General features: G+C 34.0%; 1 protein-coding gene and 1 non-coding gene across 7 annotated transcripts in view; one reads left to right on the top strand and one right to left on the bottom strand.

The window, feature by feature from the left end:
* MYO9A (myosin IXA) overlaps positions 1–23,592 on the top strand; it is a 283,325-nt gene that overhangs the window by 87,840 nt on the left and 171,893 nt on the right. For all 6 annotated transcript variants that reach the window (XM_049611861.1, XM_049611862.1, XM_049611863.1 and 3 more), the window contains 4 exons: positions 2,763–2,852; positions 7,519–7,635; positions 10,461–10,595; positions 19,521–19,642. In XM_049611861.1, the coding sequence (XP_049467818.1) occupies positions 2,763–2,852; positions 7,519–7,635; positions 10,461–10,595; positions 19,521–19,642 (464 nt within the window). The remainder of the gene's footprint in view (positions 1–2,762; positions 2,853–7,518; positions 7,636–10,460; positions 10,596–19,520; positions 19,643–23,592) is intronic.
* On the bottom strand, positions 18,520–18,626 carry LOC125910466 (U6 spliceosomal RNA). The gene has a single exon (XR_007453976.1). It is a non-coding gene; the product is annotated as a U6 spliceosomal RNA (small nuclear RNA).

Here is a 23,592-nt window from a genome sequence, read left to right as displayed (position 1 = left end):
ATAGCATGAGTGGGGGAGGGGCAGAGAAAGAGGGAGAAAAATAATTCCAAACAGGCTCCATGCTGCCAGTGCAGAGCCTGATGTGGGGCTTGAACTCATGAAACTGCAAGATCATGACCTGAGCTGAAACCAGTAGTGAAATGCTTAACTGACTGAGCCACCCAGGCGCCCCTCTGTATTTCTTAATGTTTTTTTGATTTGGTAAAAGTTGTCTTTCATTTCTTATTTTGAAATAATTGGCCTTTAGATTTATTACTTCTGCCATTTTACTTATTATGTATTAATTTCTGTTTTAATATATCTTCTTCATTTTTCTCTGTTAAATTATGAATGGTTTTCTATACACAATATAATAAATACCTGTGTACTCACAACCGTACCCATGTAATAAAATACTGCATATAATTGTAGCTCACTTTGTACTCTGCCACACCATAAGTAAACACTATTATGAATTTGGTGTTTATAATTCTCAGTTTTGTTTTTATATTTTCAGAATAGATGGATGTTTACATAAAGAATATATAGTTTTTAGGGCACCTGGGTGGCTCAGTTAAGCGTCTGACTTGGGCTCAGGTCATAATCTCACGGTTCGTGGGTTTGAACCCTGCGTCAGGCTGTCTGCTGTTAGCTCAGAGCCCGGTGCTGCTTCGGAATCTGTGTCTCCCTCTCTCTCTCTGCCCCTCCCCCACTAACGCTCTCTCAAAAATAAATAAACATAATAAAAATTTAAAAAAGAATAGTTTTGTTCTACATATTTTTGTCCTTTATATATATATAAATGTTTTAATGTATCATTCTAAAACTTGACTTTCTCATTCTATATCCTGTTTTTGAGTTTTCAATACTGATTTAAATATTCTAAATGATTCTTTTTAGTTGCTTTATAAAATTTCATTATATGAGTAAAACATCTTTTTTAGTGGAGATTGAGATTTGTAATTTTTCATTTATAGATTGTATTATGATAGACATTTTTGTACATGTCTCCTTGTTAACATGTGTGGGAATTATTCTAGAGTATAGTCCAAGGAGTATAATTTTTGGGTTATGGTATACTCACATATATAGTTTACTGATACTGACAGAATATTTCTATAGTGGTTGTACCAGTTTATACAAGTGTATGGAAATGACTTTTGCTCCACATTGTTGCCAGCTTATGTTTGTTTGTTCTTTTAAAAAAATTTCTTGAGTCTACTGCCTAGATCATTTATTTAATAATACTCACTTTTAGTAATAACTGCTTAACCTTACCAAACAACAGTGGTTTTTATCACATACTTTTTTTTCTTAGTTTTATTAGTTTTGTCATATTTGCGTAATCTGGCATTGTTTAATTTTTGTTTTTCAAAATATTGTAAATATAGCTAAAAGCTTGAGGTCTTTTATTTAAACTTTGGTTATTTATTTGTAGTTTTTCTGCATTTTGTAAAGATAATGGTCCTCAAATTTTTTCCAATTTGTTTTGAATTTGAAGATTGAGCAGTGGATGCTCCAAAAGAAGGTATATTTCCTTTATGGTATCATCGCATTAAAAAAAAAAAAAAAACGATTGATCTATCATGACTTGCTGGTGGTAGGGTAATGCTTCACTCTATTGTTTTGTAACTCAGTTTCTCTTTATAATCAAATCTTTTTTGCTTGATATACTTTATATCATACTGTCTACATAAAATTTTGTGAGTGTTTTATCTTTTTTATGTATGGATGCTTTTATAAAACGCCCTTGTTTTGCCATTTCATGATCTCAGTGTGGCAAAAATCAGCAGTCTGATAATACCAAGTATAGTCAAGGTTTGAAGAAATAGGAATGCTCATTGCTGATGAGAGAACAAATTGGTGAAAACCACATGCAATAGTTTGGCAATATCCTTTAAAGATGAAAATGTGTATGCTACAGCCTAGTAACTCCCCTTTTAGGCTTGTACTTCAGAGAAACTCTTGAACTCATATGCAAGAGTATTCACTTCAGTTTACTTCCTAATAGTGCAAAATGTTGGATATTGTAAACTCCTACACGTAGGATAATGGGTTAAACACTGTAGTAATTTATATACTGGGAATCTGTACAGCAGTTAAAATGAATAAGCTTGATGTAAATTATTAACATAGATTCAAAAACTTATGGGCAGTATGATGCCATAGATTTAAGAGTTAAACTTGACAGTATAATGTATTTACGAATACATCTAATATATATAACGTCAACTGAAAATGATACTGAACTTAAATGATGACATGTCAAATTCATGATCATATTTGCTTCTAGAAAGAATGAGAACAAAGGAAGCATTAACTTTCTTTTAAAGTTTAAATGTGCAAATAAATATCAAACCTCTGAAACATAAATAAGTACTCACTGTAATGCTTTTCGAATTCAAGAGGTGTTCTCACTTTTTAGTCCTTGCTTGCAAGTTGTGGCATTATTGTTGACCATCTTAAAATGTTCTTTTGCACTATTCTGTATTTTCCATATTCTGCACAAAGAAACATGTTTTTCCATTATGGTCAGAAAGAAAACTTTAAAAAGACACATCTGTCTTACACCCCTTCTCTTTTTGGAGGTGGGCACTGGGAAGTGGGGTGAGTGGAAAATTTAACTTTTACCATGGCCAATATTTAAATTGCCCAATGTATTGTCTTTGTTTTTTCGATTGTATATTTGCTAATCTCATTAAGCATTTTTTTTCTTTATTTGGCTTTTCAGTAAATACATTGTCATAAATCTTATACATTGAATTTACTTTTCTGTTGTATAGGTTAAAGAAGAGATGCTATTTGAAGCATTAGTTACAAGGAAGACTGTGACAGTGGGAGAAAAACTTATTTTGCCATACAAGCTGGCAGAGGTATGAAAAGATTTTCTTCTCCTTTTTTTTCTATTTTTTCTTTTCTTTTTTTTTTTAATTTGAGAGAGAGTGTGAGTGGGGGAGAGGGAAAGAGAGAGAGAGAGAGAGACAGACAGACAGACAGACTGGGAATCTATTTAAGATTTAAGCCCATTTAGGGCTCCATGTTCAGTGCAGAGCTGTCCTTATGATCCTGGGATTATGATCTGAGTCCAAATCAAGAGTTAGAAGCTCAACCAACTGAGCCATCCAGGTGCCCTTGAATAGATTTTCTTGAGATCAGAGTACTCTGAACAGTTTTAGAAGTTTGAGTTTGTACTTTGTTTTAACAGAATGAAAATAACAAAAAAGAGTATTGATTGAAGTATCTTCTGAGCCCTTGAAATTTGGTTGTGAATTTTCCCTTAACTTGAAAACTTAACTTGAATGTGATTTTAAGCAGTAGGCTTATATTTTTCTCCAGAGATCTTAATTTGTTCACCATTCTTAAGTTTTATATTATTAATATAGGGTGAACTAGATAGAGTTACAAATGAGCAGTATTTGATCCAGTTGATTATTTCTTCTTCAAGTAGTTTCTTATCTTCTAGTACATCATACTTTTCTGGTTCACTTTTTCATTGTTGGCCACTCATTTGTAATTCTTTTTGTTTGCTGTTTCTTTTCCACCTGACTTCTAAAAGATGTAGTGCTCCCTACACAGTCCTTGTCTTTTATTCTCTATATTCCTTATCTAGGTTCTCTCACCTAGTCCCATGGCTTTAAGTATCATCTGTATACTGAGTATTGCTGTCTTTGCCATTATAATTATAATAATATACTATTCAGGTGTGTATGAGTGGGAAAATTATTGAAAAGCCTACTATTTTATAGTACAATTTAATGAAAATGATGAGAAATGAAACTATGACAGTTATTATAAAAATAGGACAGGAATGTGAGATTAGAAGACACAGAGGTGGGGAAATAGTGATAGAACTATTTCTATCTAGAGAATGCTTTTTAGGCTGACATTGATCTATTTATACCATCTTTTCGGGTCCTTCTAAATGTACCTTCAAGTCTGTATTTCTTCATTATGTCATGTATCTTATGTCATAGTCTCCCAACTTTTAGAGCTCTTTTCTTTTTCTTTTTTTTAATTTTTTTTAATGTTTATTTACTTTTGAGAGAGAGAGAGAGAAAGCAGGGGAAGGGCAGAGAGAGAGGGAGACACAGAATCTGAAACAGGCCCCAGGCTCCGAGCTGTCAACACAGAGCCTGACACGGGGCTTGAATTTGCGGACTGTGAGATGCGGACCTGAGGTGAAGTTGGATGCTTAACCGACTGAGCCACCCAGGTGCCCCCAAAAGCCAGACCTTTTACAGGGTTTTGCCCTTTTTTTTGCATAAAGGTTTAGTACTTTTATATTTTGTTTTACAACTTTTTTCAATATAAAATATTTCCTTATGTTTATTTACATTTTTAACTTAAAATTGAACTTTCTCAGGTAATTTTTATAGCTCCTGACTTATTTTTGTTTGCATTTGTTTAGTGTATTTATTTATTTAGTAAATATTTGAAAACTGTATTTGTGTCCAGAAATGTATTAGGCATTAAAGGTAAAATTAAGGAGCAGTTCTTAAGAATTTGTGTATTTTAAGGGGCAGCTGGGTGGCTCAGTCAGTTGAGCATCCGACTTCGGCTCAAGTCATGATCTCACGGTTTGTGAGTTTGAGCCCCACGTGGGGCTCTGTGCTGACAGCTCAGAGCCTGGAGCCTGCTTCGAGTTCTGTGTCTCCCTCTCTCTCTGCCCCTCCCCGCCCCTGCTTACACTCTGCTTTCTCTCTCTCTCAAAAATAAATAAACATTAAAAAAAAAAAAAAGAATTTTTGTATTTTAAGAGCAATGGAAAGTTCTTAAAATGTTATCAGCAAAAAAGGTGTCTTTGATTATTTTTTTAAAGGATCAGTCTCACAACAGTTTAAAGAATTAGAGGAGAGTGTATTGGTTTTCTATAATTTTGTACCAATCTTAGCAACTTAATGCAACACAGATTTATTTTCTGACAGTTTCCATGGATTGGCAGTCTGGGCACAGGTTTGTTTTGTCCTCTGCTCATGGTTTCACCAGGCTGAAGTCAGGATGTCTGAAAAGGCTGTGATCTCATCTGTGACTCAGCATCCTAGTTCACAGGTTGTTGACAGGATTCAGTTCCTTGCAGTTATAGGATTGAGAGCCCTAATTTCTTGTTGACTGTCAGGAGCCATGCTCATCAGAGTCTACTTGTGGCCCTGTATACAGTATAGCAGTTTGCTACTTCAGAGGCCAGCAAGGGAATCTCAGATGGAAAGGTTCAGTCTCTTTTAGGAGATTTCGCTGGATACTTTCTTTGATTAATAAAAAAAATCAGCTGATTTTGGGCCATAATTATGTCTTTTAAATCCTTTTGTCGTGTAACAAGATAGTTACTGGAGTGAAATTCATCATATTTACAGTCCTGCCCATGCCTAACAGGAGAGGGTTATTCAGAACGTGTACACAAGGGGATGGGAATCTTGAGGACCATTTTAGAATTCTAACACAGAGGACAAGAGTGAATGTGGAAAGATGAGTTGAGGAGAAAGAGGTTTATTGCTTTGTCTAAAATGGTGATATATTGATAGGGAGAAATGGATATTTAAAAAGAAAGAAATTTAGATGGTAAAATCAACAGCATCTGGTAGTGATTTGCTTAATGGGAAGCAAGGAGAAAGAAGGAGATGTTAAGGATAAATCCTAATTTTCTCGTTCACACAACTGTAAGAGTATTGGTACCATTCACTGAGATAGGAAACACTCAATGAGATCTTGTTTGGGTTGGAAAATGTTAATTGGCATATGGGTTTATTGAGATTAAGCTGTGAAAGGACCACATTTCAGAGAAAAAGGGCTAAAAGTATAATATTGGGAGTTATGGGGTAAATAAGTATTATGTTGGTATAATTTGGTATATCTGGATTCTGTCTGACTGTTACTTTATAAAAATAGTGGCTGTTTAATGTAAACCATAAGTGAGTTGTAGTTTTTAATTTAATATGAAGGTCTGTCTTCTCACTAAAAAATTCAACCCATTTGTATATTTTATGCTAATATGTTTTCTTATTCTGTGTTTTTGTGACTTATGCTTGTGTATGTAGTTTTAAATCTTTTGGGGTGCCTGGGTGGCTCAGTCGGTTATCTCGCAGTTTGTAAGTTTCAGTCCCACATTGGGCTCTCTGCTGTCAGCAACAGAGCCCACTTTGGATCTTCTGTGCACCCTCCCCCCCCCCCCCCCCCGCCCTTCCTTCACTTGTGCTCTCTCTCAAAAATAAATAAACATTAAAAAAAAATAAAACTTTTTACTTTTGCTAAGCTAGATCAGATTGTCTTCATTTTGCACCCTGGGAAAAATTGAATGGTTATTCTCTCTGTATATTCTATTTGATTTTTTTGAATTTTAAAGATAACTTGCCTAAGTATAGAATTCTAGGGTCACAGTCCTTTTTCTTTCAGAACTTATGAATGTTTTCCAAGTATTTTCAAGTTTCTGGTGTTAAAGGTAGAGAATTTGATAGCCATCTTTTCTTTGCAGGTAATGGTTTAGGTAGTTATTTTTTGGTCTAGAAACTTGAAACTTGTTTTTTTATTCACCAAAACTGAGAAATTAATTCATCATTTCATGTGGTAGATTGTAGTATTATCTACATTTTACAAATGCATAAGCTGTAGCTTAAGAGTTTCAAGTATCTTGGTCAAGGTTACACAGCTAGAATAAGTAGAGAAACTGGGATTGGATGATAGCCTAGCTTTTAATCATTATTCTCTATTTCCTCTAAAGGTTAGGACAGATATATAAATATGTACCTGATTCAGCTTCAAAATAAGTCCCTAGATAGCAAATATATGTTATTAGGACTTATATTCTTCTAACTACTAGGACTCAATTCTCTATGATATGTGTCCTTCCTTTTTAGCCTGTAGTGCTTTCTAAATGTTGAATTTTTTTTTTAACTAATAGATGTTATTTTTTTACAGCAATTTTGGACTTACAGAAAAATTGAGCAGATAGTACAGAGGGTTTCCATAAACTGGGGAAAGTTTGAAGTGAGGGGAAATATAAATTGTATTACTCCATAATGAAACCATTACTCTGGTGATGGAGAAACCCTAAAGGTTAAAATGGATGACAAGTTGAAGACGACTAGGAATATCATTGTTTTGATTATGTTTTAAGAGTCTGACTCCGACTAGCATTCCACAGATAACTATAACTGATGCCTGTTTTCCAACAGATTTATTCCTCTGCTTGGAATAGTCTTCCCCACTTCAGCTGGCAAAGTTCATTTGTTTGTAAACTTCCTATAATACCTTCTTTACTAGATAAAATGTATACCCCAATTTTCAGTAAAACTGTTTAGAACTGACCTATATTTTGTTTCTTGTACCTTTTAGTCTACTTTACCTGAGTTGGACTAGGTAAATGAGTATATGTATATGGAAAACTTCAATTATAGGCTATTTATGTTGACAGAAAATTAAATTTCTTATTCAGGATAAGAATTCTTGGATATTTCTTGATTGATCGAGAGAAAAACACACTTTGTTATAGTATCTTAGATTATTGCCATTTTCATTTGTTCTCCAACCCTTTTTCTTTTTTTTCAGGCTGTGACAGTGAGGAACTCCATGGCTAAGTCTTTATATAGTGCCCTATTTGACTGGATAGTTTTTCGGATTAATCATGCACTTCTGAATAGTAAAGATTTGGAGCAAAATACGAAGGTAGACATACACTACATTATTATATATTTTTCTTGGAAACCTATTTTAATAAAATAATTAAAAGATGAAATTTAAAAACAGAATTATGTAGAGTAATAAGTAAGAATCTGTGTTTATATGTATTCCCTGCTCTTTCCTCTTTATGTCTGTTTTTATAGACATATAAACCCTGTTCAAGGAAACTACTGTTCTGTTGTCTTTCCAGACCTTTTTCTTATGTACATTTCTACGGATATAGACTATACAGAGTTGCTTTTCAACATAAAAATAGAATTATGCTATCTGTATTGTATCTAACTTGTATTTTTTTTACCTGGTATGTCTTGAAATATATCTGGACCTTATTATTTTTAATAACTTTGTAATATTATATAGTATGTATACCTGTATACCATAAATTTCCCCATAAAAATGTTGCTTTTTTTTATTGTTAGAAATGATGGTGTAACAAATATTCTTTGTGCACATTTCTCTAGGATAAAATCCTTAAAGTAAATTGCTGGATTAAAGAATATACATTTTCAATTTTTGGTAGCTACTGCTAAATTGCTTTTCAAAAAAGACTACACTCCACTGGTAGTGTATGAAACTGCCTGTTTCCCTACACCTTTACTCATATTGGATATTATCAGTCATTTCATCTATGCATCTGATTAGGAGGAGTATCCCATTTTATTGTCTGTTTTTTCAATGATAGATTAAAATTGAGCATCTTCTCATGTTTTTTCATTATTTCATTATATATTTAGCCTTTTTGTTACTCCTTTTTTGGAGTCATTGTGGATATTGCAGAGACTTATAGTTTGATATATATTACAAATATTTTCTCTTAACTTTTATGTTATGTTTATGTTATATATCTGGGCCTGTATTTTTTTTTTTTTTTCTTTTTAGAGAGCGAGTGGCCAGGAGGTAGGGAGAGGGAGAAGGAGAGAAGGGGAGGGAGAGAATCTTAAGCAGGCTCCACACCCAGGGTAGGAGTTCAACGCTGGACTCAGTCTCACAACCCTGAGATCATGACATGAACCAAAATCAAGAGTCGGATGCACAACTGACTGAACCACTTACGTGCCCCTGGCCCATATGTTTTAAGTTTTTGTGCAGTTAATTCTGTCATTCTTTTCCCTTATTTTCCAGAGTTGTATTTATTTTTCTTACATAAGAATGCATCTTTCACCCCAAGATTATAAAAATATTTATTCTCATACTTTTAGAATTTAATTTTTTATATTCAGGTTATTTATCTGGTTGAAATTTATTTATTTATGTATTTTTTAAGATTTCATTTTTAAGTAATCTCTACACCCAATGTGGGCTCAACCTCAACCCTGAGATTAAGAATCACCTGCTCCACCAACTGAGCCAGCCAGGTGCCCTTGGAATTTATTTTTTAATATGGCAGATTTTAGATATTCAAATTATTTTAAATCCATTTTTATTTCTCAGCAACTTTATGGAATAGTCTGCATATTCAGGGTAATTAAAAATATCATCTTTATTACTTAATTCTCCTGTCTTAAATGTGTAATTGCTTTTATATTAACTTTTTATGATTTGAGTAAGCCCACAGCCATAAAATTAATTGTAATAGTAATCTAATTTACCAAATTGACATATTTTTAAAGTTCATTACTTTCACTGTTTTTCATAAGGGCTTAGAATTAGAATCAAAGAAAATACTTTTTTTTAAGAGAGAGAGAGAGCATGAGTAAGGGAGAGGGGCAGAGGGGAAGACAGAGAATCTTAAGCAGGCTCCATGCTCAGCACTGAGCCTGGTAAAGGGCTCGATCCCATGACCCTGGGATCATGACCTGAGCCAAAATCAAGAGTCGGACGCTCAGCTGACTGAGCCACTCAGTTACCCCAAAGGAAATATTCTTAATGGAGACTTAAATAAATCTCTCACTATTTATCACTCATGACATTAGTTTGCCCAGTGTCTGTCTTAGCAGCGGTGGAGAAAAGTTGTTTTTATTTAACCAAAATTGTCTTGCAACTCTATTTTAAGAATGAGGTGAGGTGGTGAGAAAAATGTTGGTTTGGGGGCATTAGAGCTGAATCCCTATTATCCATAGTAAGAAGTTAGAATATAATTTGTAGAAATAAAATATCAAGACATAGATGAATGAGCACTTGTATACTGTACTGTACTATTTTATACCAAATAGCTAAAAGATTTGAGTGTGTGGATTTTAGGGAGCAGAAGTTGACATTGAAGAAGGGATTGCTATTTTTTGTTACAACCTTTTAGAACTTTTTAACATCATGAACCTTGTATAATTTTTTTGATGAAAACTAAAATTTGAAAAAACCATATTCTGATACCCAGTTTCATTTTTAGTTTGCACAAGGCTGATTAAACATACTTCTTAGTTTGGTTTGTGAAGCAGAATTCTGTTAGGCTTTAGAAGTCAAAATAGAACTTGCATGGTGTTCTTTGCATAAACATGAATAATCACGAGCAACCTAGCTTTAGGTTATTTTTTATTTCCCCATTGGTGGTTCTTTCTATTTCCTTGTCTCTTGGAGTTTATGAATTTCTGAGATTGAGGTAACAGGTCACTAACCCTGCTTCAACCATTTCTGTAAAGTAATCAATGTATTACATGTGTTAAAATTTTGTATGTATTTTTATAATTGGGATTAAAAAAAAATGAAGATAAAGAGAACTAAGATGCCCTTTATTTTTGGACTATTTTGGTTGAACATTGGCCCCCCAGAATTTCCTCTCCACTGCTCTAGAAGAACTTTGAACATTTTGTTACTTATTTTGTGGATATTATTCATGAAATAAATTTGAGCATATTTTTTTTCCTGTTTTATAGACTTTGTCCATTGGTGTTCTTGATATTTTTGGGTTTGAAGATTATGAAAATAATAGCTTTGAACAGTTCTGTATTAATTTTGCTAATGAACGTTTACAACACTACTTCAATCAGCATATCTTTAAATTGGAGCAAGTGAGTACCTAAATGCATGTATGCTTGTCTTAACCACTTAACCTTCACTCACGTGTATACACGTAACATTTTTGAGTCATAGTTACAGGCATTTTAAGTCTTGTACTTTCATGCAGATATTACAGTCTTCACATAAGTGTCAGCAAATTAATACTCAGAGCATAGTTTTTGAGCCATGTGATACAGGGTTTCCTATTTTTTTTTATAAACCTCAAGTAGATTCAATAATATGTGCTTGCTTAAGTATACCTTTCAGTATAAAGATGCTTGGGTTTGGTTTGGTTTGGGTTTCTCTTGATTTTTAATTGTTGCCATGTGCTTGGCCAATTTGTGCAATGCTAAATATGCTTGTTTGATTGCTTTGGTCTCTTAGTTTCAACGCAGTTGCTTGCTTTGGTCTCTTATTTCTTTATCTGTGGGGTGGAGGAGCTTATTAACAGAATCTTGAATCAATTTAGAGTATGGATACAGAGAAATGGGATAGTTTACAGAGACCAAAATAGGTAACTAGATATTTCTTGTGAAACACTCAAATTGATTTAGAGTTAAAGTGCGATCCATCAGTTTCCCTGAGAATACTTAGAATAAATACAGGGTCAGAGAGAACGTGGGCTCTTTCTCCAAGCCAGATTTCAAGTTAGTAACGAGTTGAGTTGTGGCCAACAATTTCAGTTTGTATAGGAAGATACAAGCAGAAGCAGGGTTCACTTTGAAATGCTGAAGAAATGAAATGGACAAGAGGATGACAACACGTCTACAAAACAGAAAAAAAGAATCTTTCTGTCATTGAGGCTTTTTACACTGGGTCCTAGCTTTAAGCACATTTACCTTCTTAAAGGGTTAGGACAGTTGCACAAGCAGCACTAGTCCTGGCCATCTTGATGGTGCTTAAAATGTTTAGCATATTCAACCTTTTAGCTAGACTCTCTGATGGAGCTGTTAAAAGATAGTACAGTATTATTTGTTACAATGTTAGCTAACATTTATGTAGTACTTACTATTTATCAGGCAGATACTATTTTTATTCTAGTTGTGTAGGTGATACCTAAGCCTAGTATTCAAACCTTAACACTCTGGCTCTATAATTCTTGCTTTTAAAAAGCTGAGCTGGGATTGATCTACTAGACTCAGTCTAGTGTTCTTTTAACTAGATCATGCTAAATTAGTTTTTAAATGGATATATGTATTGGAGGGGTAGAGAAATGTGTTTTGTTGACTATGTGCTGTATTTTACAAAGCAAAGCATCAGTTGCTCTCTGGATCATTGAACAGAAGAGTAAGTAAATTGCTTTTGAAGAAAAAAGGTATTCTCTTACAATTATTGAAATTATTCTTACCTTTTCTAGAAGTGTAGGTTAGACATGGAGGAGCCACAAGAAATACTTTGACTAGAAACATGTATAAAAACATGCCTCACAGTTCATGGAAAATGTTTTTGGGACTACTTGGCTGGGGGTGATCTTTATGTATTTGCTACTCTGAATATCATAGTTTTGGGCAATGTGGTGGAATTATGGATCAGAAGATTTAGATTCAAAGATACAGCTTTTTCCTTTCAATTTTTAATATTCCCTTTTGTGATTTAGTGTAATGGGTATACTTTTGCTATAATTTATAGAAAGTTTGGAGACCTTACACCTCTTTGCCATCTCATCTATTTTATTCTTCCTTTCTCTCCCTTTTGAGGTTTTTCCACTTAAAATGGATTTGCTGGGCCATAAGAGATTTAAGGCAGTTTAAATATTGAGTGTTTTGTTCATTTGTGTATCATTGGTACCTAGAATGAGATGGGTACACAGTGACTGTTTGTTAAATTCAGTTGAATACAACATCAGTTAAGTAGATAAAATTTGTTGAAAATGAGGATAGAAGTAAAAAGCTATCAAATATGCTTAGGGAGTAAACATCTGTACTGAAGTAAATTTTGTCTAAAAATTGTGTATGGACACATAGAATGGGAGACAGGTATAATAACTGCCCTGTAGGATGGGAAGTGTGAAAATCAGATAGAAGGTTAAAGTAGTGATATAAAGGATGAAGTTGATTAGAACTTCATGAAAGTCTACAAACATTTCCCAGGGGTGATTTGGGAATGTAGTTTTGAATAGAAGATTGAGTTTACCAGATTGTCAATGGGGAAAAGATATTTTAAACAAAGGTAACAATATCTTTAAAACTGTGAGGCATAAAACAGCATGGCACTTTAGAGGAACTGAAAATAGTTCAGTGTAAGCTAAAATACAGGATATAAGGATAGAGACAGGGAGGAAGATTAGTTTATGAAATAAAAGATCATATAGTTGTGAGCTTTATATGTCATGCAGAGAAGATTGGAATTTTTCTTTTGGAAAATTAGGAGGTATTTGAAGTATATTTAGCAGAGGATTTGAACTGTGTAAGATAGACTGGTGGAAGTGAAATGGAGGGAAGGACGTAATCCTTGAGTTAAAGTAGTGTGAGTGTGATTGAGTTCTGAATCAAGTTATATGTAAAGATAATATGGAGTAGGAGACCAGAAAAAGTTTCTGTGATTTGAAAATATACTTACAGTTGTCATTTATAATACTGTTCTCTTATTTCCGTTACTTGCTCAGAATTATCCTTGAAGTCATTGGCTCATCACTAAATTGAGTAACAGTTGTGTGTCACGCATTGTGCTAGCCACTGAAGACAGCAAATTTAGAGCACAGGGATCTTATCTGAGGAATTTATAATCTAGAGAGTTTTTCTCATCTCTGTCGCTTCTGGGGATATCAAACTAGGAAATTTGCCTTTGTAGAACACCTAAAAAAAAATGAACAAAATATATTTAAAGGCATTGAGTTACATTTAAATAAGTGAAGTTCTACAGGGCTTATTATATCTGCAAGAGGGAAACCCAGAGAGATGAGACCAGCATTTTTGGACAGCTTTGCCTCTAAAGATATTTTTCTATTCTGGTAGAGGGCTGCCCAGCCTTAAGAATCTGAGAAGCTGAACAGAGTTTCTTCAGATTTAAGAACAAGGAAGATACTCCTGGTAATTCCTACAGGCTTTATGCTTGAGACCTTAAGGATTATGTCTTAGAAGTAAAGATAAACCAGAAATAGATCATGCATCATAGGGACTGAAGCCCAGTTTAAGATATTCTTAGTTCCAGTTTGGTTGAAAGAGTATAGAATTCCTGATGTTCTCAGCCACGTGCAAAGAGCAAATTCACTCTCCAGTGAGGAAGAGATCGTCCTAGTGCTAAAATTATCTGTATGATTTTTCATATACAGGAACAAGAATTCAGTTTTTTTAACTGAGAATTCGTTTTTTAAAAACATACAAGGAGAGAAACCAACATGAATAAAAAACAAGAGAATGAATAGATTATTCCACAGGAGATCCAGGAAATGATGTTATCTGACATGATCTTTAAAGTAATAATGGTTTCAAGAAATTTTTTTTTAAAAGCAATATTTTTATTGAAGAACTACAAAGAGATCCCAAGTTTAGGAAAATCTAGAACTAAAAGGGAGAGTGAAATTAAGAACATAATGATAGTTTTTAACAGTTAGATATAGCTTAAGAAAAGGTTAGTGATTTGGAAGGTAGGCCAGAAGAAGATACCTAGTCTGATGAAAAAATAAAATACAAGTAATAAAAGGGACATATGGGGTACAGTGAAAAGGTTTAACATAAGTGTAAGAGGAATTCTGGAAAGATGTACATGAGGAAAGAGAGAATATGGTAGGTGCTATATTTGAAAAGATAATGGTTGAGAATTTTTCCAAAACTCAAAACAAAAAACAAAAAAAATCCAGTAAGTGCACATTTGAAAAACTCTAAGAATTCAAAGTATGGCAAGTATAAAGACAGTCATATAGTAAACCAAAGACAATGAAAACATCTGAGAGGCAGTCAGGGGTTGAGGGCCAGGCATTAAATGCCAAGCGATAGAAGATTTTTTTTTTTCTCCCTCTGTTAAACATTGTTAAGTAAAGATATGTATTATGATTTTAGGATAACCACCAAATAGTAAATGAATATAAAATTGTCAAGTTAATATAGGGAACAAGTAAAAACTCCAGTAATCCAAAAGAAAGCAAGAAAGAAGAATAAAAGCAATACTGAAGCAGGACAGATAGCATATGGTAAAATGGCTGATTTAATCCCACAGTTATCAGTGATTGTGTTAAATATACATGGATTTATTACTCCAAGTAGAAGTGAAATAGTGTCATACTAGATAGAAAACAAAGGTAAATTGCTGCCTATAAGAGAGATTCTTTAAATATAAACATATTAAAAAGTTAAAAATAAAAGGATGGAAAAAGCTTTAATAAACCTGAACAAAAAAGCTAGTAGGTAAGTATATTAATATCATGCTTTAAGCATTGCCGGAGATCAAAAAGAATATTTGATAATGCAAAAGGAGGAGTTCATCAGGAAGTATACAATTCCAAATTTATAGGTTACTGATAACATAAATTCAAAGTATATAAAACAAAAATTAAAAGTAAAAAAGAAACATGTAACAGACCTTCCTGAATAGCTAACAGAATAAGCACACAAAAGAAAAACCAGTCAGGGTATAGACTATTTAAAGCACCCAGAGGATGTGGCAGATGCTTTTGTGGGTGCTCAGCCCTTCTTGCCTTTAGGTTTGAATGCCAGTTTACTTGGGCCTGTATCAAATAAGGATATATAAGGTTTTTTGTTTTTATTTTTGTTTTACTTTTGGATATGGAAGATTTTTAAAGCAAATACTTATTTGACATGGATAGTTAACTAACTGCAAATTTACAAAATGTATAAAATTTGTCATTGTACTGGACCATAATAACAAAGGTCAAGTTTTGGGATTGAAATCACACACATTTTAGTTCCATACAGAAATTATGCCCGAAACCAACAACCAAAAGATAACTGGAAAATCCTTTTATGGGTAAAAATTAAGAAACATCCTTCTGCATAGACTAGAAGTTGAAGAAAATAGAAAATATATTGAACTGAGTGAGCATGTTGCATACTAAAACTTGTGGGATGTAACCAAAGGTGTATTTAGGGAAAATTTTATAGCTGTTAGAAGATTTTAAGATTGAAGAGCGATGATAAAAGTATCCCTCCCAACAAATTGGAAAAAGATATAAAGGAAGTATAAACCAAAGGAAAGTATAAAGAAATAATAAAGATAAAAGAGGAAATTAAATAAGAGTGAAAACAAATATGCCATGGAGGAAGATCAACAAAGTCAAAAGTAATATATTGAAATGATGAATTAAGACCCCTCAGAGGGGTGCCTGGGTGGCTCAGTCAGTTAAGCGTCCTACTTCAGCTCAGGTGATGATCTCACGGTTCATGGGTTTGAGCCCTGCATCGGGCTCTGTGCTGACAGTTCAGAGCCTGAAGCCTGCTTCAGATTCCGTGTCTCCCTCTCTCTGCTCCTCCCCCGCTTGCACTCTGTCTCTCTCAAAAATAAATAAAAACATTAAAAATGTTTAAAAAAAAAAACCCTCAGAAATTCATCCAAGGGAGTGACAGAAAAAGAGAGGGATATAAATAATCAGAATTCCAGTTTATAAAGAGGACATCACCGTGGATCCTACACACATTAAAAAGATAATAGGGTACACTAAACAACTTTATGTCCATAAGTAGACTTATCAAATGATATGAAAAAAAAAATTTCAAAACTGACACAGAAGAAATGCAAAATCTGATTCTTATAACTATGAAAAAATTTCAATATGTAATTGAAAGCCTTTTCATAAAGAACATTGTAAGCCACATTGGCTGCAGTGGTAAATTCTGCCAATACTGAAAAAATTAGTATCAGTTTGACATAAATTCTTCTGTGGAGTAGAAAAAGAGACAATTCACAATCCGTTTGAGGGGCCCAAGATCTGTCCAGATCCAGATCTGTCAACGATATTATTAGAAGTGGAAATTAAAGTGAATTTCACTCATAAACATAGATTCAAAAATTTTAAACAAATATTATGAAATGAAATCCAGCAGGATACACAAAAGGATAATATAGAACCAAGTGGAGTTTTTTCCTGGTGTGTGTTACATCTAACCATCAATTGATTTGATTCATCTATAAACAAAACAAGAAAAAAAAACTTATGGTGATCTCACTAAAAGTATAAAAATCAGTTGATAAAATTACATAACCATTCATGTTAAAAAAAAGTCCTTAGCAAATTAATTGTAGAGGGCATTTACAGAAACCTGTAGTTAATATTATACTTAATGGAAATAGGCTGAATGCTTTCCCCTAAGGCATCTCCTAAGGGAGTTTTCCTCAGAGTTTTTTATTATGAATGTAGGCATGTGAGGACATCCAAATGGACTGACTGTAAACATAAGAAAAGATTTTTCACTTATTATCAGGGAATTAAAATTAAAACCACAGTCAGATACCCCTATGCATTCATCAGAATGACTATAATGAAGCAGACTGATAATACAAGTATTAGAGATACTGTGCATGGGGGAAAGTCCCATTTACAGGTGGTGGTTACATAAATTAGTACATCTGCTTTAGCAAGCTGTTTGGCAGTATCTGCTGAGGTTATACATGTGTAGTTTATAAGCCTGTGTTTTCACTCTCAAAATGCATATACATATACCAAAAGTTTTGTGCGTAAATGTTAACAATGGTTAAAAACTAGAAATAACTGTAATGTCTATCAGTAGTGCAGTGGGTGAATAAATTGTATGTAAATACTTTACAGCCAATCAAAAGACAAGGTATCAGAATGGGTAAAAAATCAAGGTCCATCTATATCCTACTTACAAGAGACTCACTTTAGACCTAAAGACACCTACAGATTCAAAGTGAAGGGATGGAGAGCCATATATCATGCTACATGTTAATGGATGTTAAAAGAAAGCTGGAGTAGCCATATTTATATCAAACTAGATTTTAAAACAAAGACCGTAACAGATGGAGAAGGGCATTATATCATAATTATGGGGTGCCTCCATCAGGAAGATCTAACAGTTGTAAATATTTATGTCCCCAACTAGGGATCATCCAGGTATTTACATCAATTAGTAACAAAAAGAAACAAACTTACTGATAATACCATTAAAGTAGGAGACTTTAAAACCCCACTTACAACAATGGACACATCATCTAAGCAAAAATAAACAAGGAAACAATGGCTTTGATGACACACTGGACCAGATGGACTTAACAGATATACTGAGAACATTTCATCCTAAAGCAGCAAAATACAAATTCTTATCAAGTGCACATGGAACATTCTCCAGAAAAGATCACATACTCGGTCACAAATCAGCCCTCCGCAGGTACAAAAAGATCGAGATTATACCATGCATATTTTCAGATCACAACACTATGAAACTTGAAGTCAACCCCAAGAAAAGATTTGGAAAGCCCTCAATATATGGAGGTTAGATAGCATCCTACTAAAAATGAATGGGTTAACCAGGAAATTAAATAATTTTTTTTAATGTTTATTTTTGAGAGAGTGAGAGAGAGAGCACAAGCAGGGGAGTGGCAGAGACAGAGGGAGACACAGAATCCAAAGTAGGCTCCAGGCTCTGAGCTGTCAGCACAGAGCCTGACGCAGGGCTTAAACCCACAAACCATGAGGTCATGACCTGAGCCGAAATCGGATGCTTAACTGACTGAGCCATCTAGGCACCCCTGTATGGTTCTATTTATATTTGTAAACATATGAATCTTAAGTGGTATGAAAAGTTAGGAAAATGGTTAAATTTGGCAAGGGCGTCTGAATTGTAATTGGGAAGAGGAGATGGGAAGGATTTTGGACTGCTATTAATGTGTGTAAGAATCCATATGTTCCTGTTAGGTAGCGTGCTTGTTAACCATGCTACAAAAGAGAAGAAACAGAATCATACAACTCCTTGGGGGTGACCTTCATTTAGCAATTACTTCCTTGTGAAATTATTAATTAAAAGGAAATAATAAATTTTCTTTTCAGATTTGCATGTCATCCTTGCACATGTGCCATGCTAATCTTCTCTGTATCATTCGAATTTTAGTATATGTGCTGCTGAAGTGAGCATAAGCATATGCCTTTCCCAATTAGCATAACTATCACTTATACACTACCATTCTTCTTTACAGGTTAATTATAATAATAATAATAATAATACCCAAAGAATGATAAAAATCACAAAATCACCAATTTGCAAAACCACCATATTTGCAGAGAAGTGTGTGAATGTTATCAGTGTTTTTCCTTGGTGCCTAAATACTGCTGTGTAGAAACTTATTCGGGGGCCTCATTTTGAAAAACAGTTTAAAAGCAAATATTTCCCAGTATAGAGAAAAAGTTAAAAACAATAGGGGCTTAATGACATCGTTTTAGTTGCTCAAGGCCTGCGCTTTGACTTTTTTAAGTCTTGAAATTTGAAACTTTTTTTTTTAACGTATTGTAGGAGTTCCCCCCCCCCCCAACTCCACCAAGGGTTTTATTTTACCAAAGTACAGTGTGTATGAATTCCATATGATATCAGTGAATACTGTAGGTGATGGTTTTTTTCTTTTCCCAGACATTGCTTCATTAAATTCATTGTTGATAATCCAACAAATACTCAGTTCTTTTTGATGATTTAGGGTAATGTGGGAGAAATTAGGCTTCTTCATTTTGCATTTTTCCTTAGTGCAGTCCACAGATAAGGTAGCTAAAACAAATTCAGCCCTAAATTTTCACCTGAGTGGTATTACAAATAGCATTCTAACAAAAAAATTTGGTTACATGTATGTTTTAATGAAAACAGACATAGACTGTATGAAGGTTTTATACCACCGAAATTAAACATTCTTCTATTGTGTAGATTAGCAATTTAAAAAAGAAAAGTTTAGAAAGTTCTTTTAAGCCTGGCAAAAGCTTTCCAGTCTTTATTATATACCAATTATTTTCTGCGAGATGAATAAATTATGAATTTATTTCCTAGGAGGAGTATAGAACTGAAGGTATCAGCTGGCACAATATAGATTATATTGATAATACCTGTTGCATCAATCTTATTAGCAAGAAACCAACAGGACTGCTCCATCTTTTGGATGAAGAAAGCAAGTGAGTATGATTCTTTCAATTTTGCTGTTGGCCATTTGGGATTTTCATGTCTTTTTATTAACTGTGAAGTTTTCTTCTTACATAATGAAATAATGAGCCAAAGTTTCCCTTGTATGCATTTTATTATGTGTGTGTGTTTCTAGGAAAATTGGATGTACTTCAGCATTGAATGCATTCTTTCCTTGAGTTTTTCCAGATTTCTTCTACTGAGTTTCTTTGACGTTAAATTTGTTAGCATATTTTTTGTTGTTTTCCATGTTCTTCTCTTCCTGAATTGGGTTTTATATAAGATATGTTTGTAGTTTTCATGTTTATCAGCAAAGAATATCATGATAGATTAGTGATGTCTGTCACAGCTGTGCAACTGTAAATAGCAATATAGGCCAAGTATTTGACATCCTTTTTACCACTGTATAGTATACCAAACTTATATATAAGCTTCAGAAATAAAATTTCATATAGCATCCTCCACAGTGTTTTCAGTGCTCTATAAGATATTATCTAAAGTAAAATTTTCTTATGAGATGGCGAATCTAGAACTGGAGAAACTGAAGTGATGGGGAGTATTTAAGTTTTCTGTCACTTTTCAGTAAAATGTTTAGTAATTAGGTCACCTGATGTCTAGCTTAACATTATACCCATTGAACTAAGATATAAAATATTGGGAATTCACTATCATAGGTGGGATGACTATACATCATCAGGCTTGAATAGGACAATCTGAAGTTTATGCCTGTTGTCCAGTTTAGTTATTAAAGGTGCCTACTTTTACTTACAGATATCCTGGTTTGTATGGTAGGTTGTAGGTCACACTACTAATATGCCATAAACATTCAGAATTGCTCTCTACCAATCTCATGGTCTTTAGATTGAGCCTGTGTCAGCCTCCAGGCTGAGCGTGTAACTTGTTAGGGATTCTCTATCCTCCTCTCTCTGCCTCTCTCCGCCTCTCTCCTGCAACTACGTGCTCTCTCTCTCAAGATAAACATTAAAAAAAAAAAAAAAAAAAAAGAATTGATACCCAAAAATATAAAGTAATACAGCAGATTGCAAAATAAATTGAAAAGGAGAATGTTACCAGTTACACCTTCCTACTTTATCACTAGTCTGTTTCTATTAATTTAAATGAATTAAAATACAATTAACACAAAAATATTTTATATCCAAAGTTGTGTAAAAGTTTTTTGTATTGCTCTATATGTCCTGAAACATATACTATCTTTTATAAAATTGTAAGGTCAGTGGTTCTTAGTTGTGCTCACATACCTTACCTCTGGTGTATTTTATTTTGGAAAGCTTCATAGGTGATTTTGATATTCGGTGTTGAGAACTACTGTGGTTGATGTTAAAATGCAGTTCTTTTTTTGAGGTATTTTATGATAACAAAAAGAACAAAGTGTAAGCAATTCTAGAAAAAGATTATACAGGTATCAAATGATGGATTTGAGATTCAGATACTCCAGGTATTTCTAACTAATTAGCTTGTGCTTTTAAGTATTGTCCTATAAAGCTTCTTCATAATGCTCAGGCTGTAGAGTCAGAATTTCGAGGTTGCATTCCATCTCTATTAACTGCCTTTGGCAAATCTCTGAATGTTCTTGGTCCTTGTTTTTTTTCATGTAAAAAGCAGATGATGATGATGAGAAATGATAATGCTATGTGCTATATATCTTAAGGTGGTTGTAAGTAGCAGTTGAGATAGTGTATAATTAAAACATGAATGGAGAAAAGGGTTGTTGTCTGGCCTATCATTCTTTACTCAAAATATTTTGAGTTCATATCTTTACAAAGACTGTATTTTCCTGGTCAGTTGCTACCTCCCATAGATATAAATATTACCCAATAAGAGACTGTCAACTCTTTGCCATTACTCAAAAGTTCCTGGGTGTAAGCCATGTGGCCAGAAATTACAGAGAGACAGATTTTGGCTCAATGTAAGGAAGAACTTACTAGTCAGTAGAGCTGATTAGCAGCTGCTTTATAAAGTAATAAAATTTCCCAAAATCATAATTATTTTGCATCATCTGTAGTTGGGAGACTGGACTGAATAACCTCTTAATTGTCCCTTCAGCTATACTTCTATATTCAGTCCTCCACAAAATTTTTTTATAAACCCTAGTATAATTTTCTTCATTTCTCTATCAGTCCTGTTGTTCTTACCTCCTTTTGTAAATGGACCACTTTGTCTCTATGCGTTAACATCCCAGAAGATGCAAAGGCATGAAATGTTTTCTCTCTGCCAAAATGGGTTGAAAACAGTCACATTTAAGAAGAGCTATTTGGGGACCACTTTATAAAGTAGTTTTCTTGTAAGAACTGTTTTGTTCTATAGGGAGTGTATAACTTGAAATCTATCCTTAGTGGTGTTTCTCCTTCATTCAGTGTTATTTTACTGCTTTAGGTGAATGGGTTTGAAGTCAGAAGTCTTGTTTAATTTTGTCTTGCTATCTCTGGGCTGTTTGACCTGGGCAAGTTATTTAAGCTTGATTGTAAAGGATGCAGTGCGAAGTTTAGAAAGAAGGAGTAGAATAAGCAAAGTTAGGTATGAGCAGGATGTTAGGAGTGTTACCAGTCTTTCCTACAGTATTCAAAGTGTGATCTGTTGATGGCAGGACTCGCAGCACCTTGAAGCTTGTTAGAAATGCAGAATCTGAGACTTCGACCCCAGACTCTTTTAACAAAATGAAGTTAAGATCAGAGCATTCATTTAGGACAGCATTTCATGAGTCTTGCCTGCTCATAAGAATTACCTGGAGAACTTGGAAGTAGTACTGATCATCACCACCCTAGCGTCAGTTCAGTAGAATCACAGGAATGGGGTCTAGGCCTTGGTATTTTTGCAAGCTAAAGACACAGAGAGGCACTAAGGCTATCCTGGCAGATAGCCTTTGGGGAACACTAGATGGAAGAGCTTTGACATGCACAGTAATGTATGATATTTGTCTCTGTTCCAAGCTCTTTTGCTTGATATTGTAGTGTGTATCTATAGGTGTGTATTGAATGCAGAAAATATGGAGAGCTTCCCTTTCTATCTTTCCTTGTTTGGAATAAAAACTGTTTTCATGTATGTTTTCCTTTGAAATTTTTTTTTCTCCACTTAAAAGTAGGAAAAAAAATCATAAGCTTTTTGATTACCCAGGGGATTATCCAGAGACCATGAGGTGTGAGTATCCTTTCTGAAGAAAAGCATCCTGTGCTGTGGATAGTGAAGCATTAAGTTTGCAGAGTTTGAGTTTGTCTAGGGTTAGGAGCTTGGATTCTGTCTCTTTGCCTTGGTGATCCATAAATTTTCCTGAGTAGGGGAGGCACATGATTAAAGCAGTATTCTAGGAAAATTTGTTATTTTGGTTTGGTGACTTGAAACAAAGTTTAAAGTCACTGACACTTGTAGAGGCTGTTGCTGTACTCTCTGTTTGAAATTGTAAAAGTTATAGTCCATTCTAGAATGGCTTTAGAGTTCTAGAATGGACAGGAAGAGGTGGACGGTGGAGATGTTTTGAGGAAGGGTTGGTATTGAATGCAAAAGCAGGCCTAGGTGGATAGAAAAATGGCAGTGTTGGCAACTTAAGAAATGAGGTGACATTTATGTCCTTCCTATAGGATGCCAGCTAGTGTTGGATGTTTTTAGTAGTTTTATTTGATTCTGCTAACACTGTGATACCTCATTGTACTCATTTGTGGAAGCTAGCTGGTTCTTGAAGCTTACTGAATTCAGGTCACTGACAGAACTGGTAATCTAAACAATGACTAACACCAAAGGCCATTCTCCTTCTTCATTTTAATACATTTACATAATTGTTTTCCTTATAATTTTGGAATCCTTTTTACACATTAGATTTTGTATTCATCATCTTTACAACCTCATGTCACATTATTTCTCATTACTTCAGCTACTATTAAATGAAACTATTCTCTGAAAGATACTTGCTTTTTCTGTTTTGTCAGTGATA

Source organism: Panthera uncia (genome assembly GCF_023721935.1).
Source record: "Panthera uncia isolate 11264 chromosome B3 unlocalized genomic scaffold, Puncia_PCG_1.0 HiC_scaffold_1, whole genome shotgun sequence".
NCBI lineage: Eukaryota > Metazoa > Chordata > Mammalia > Carnivora > Felidae > Panthera > Panthera uncia.
The sequence above is the reverse complement of the archived record's forward strand: the minus strand, read 5'-3'. Positions and strand labels throughout refer to the sequence as shown.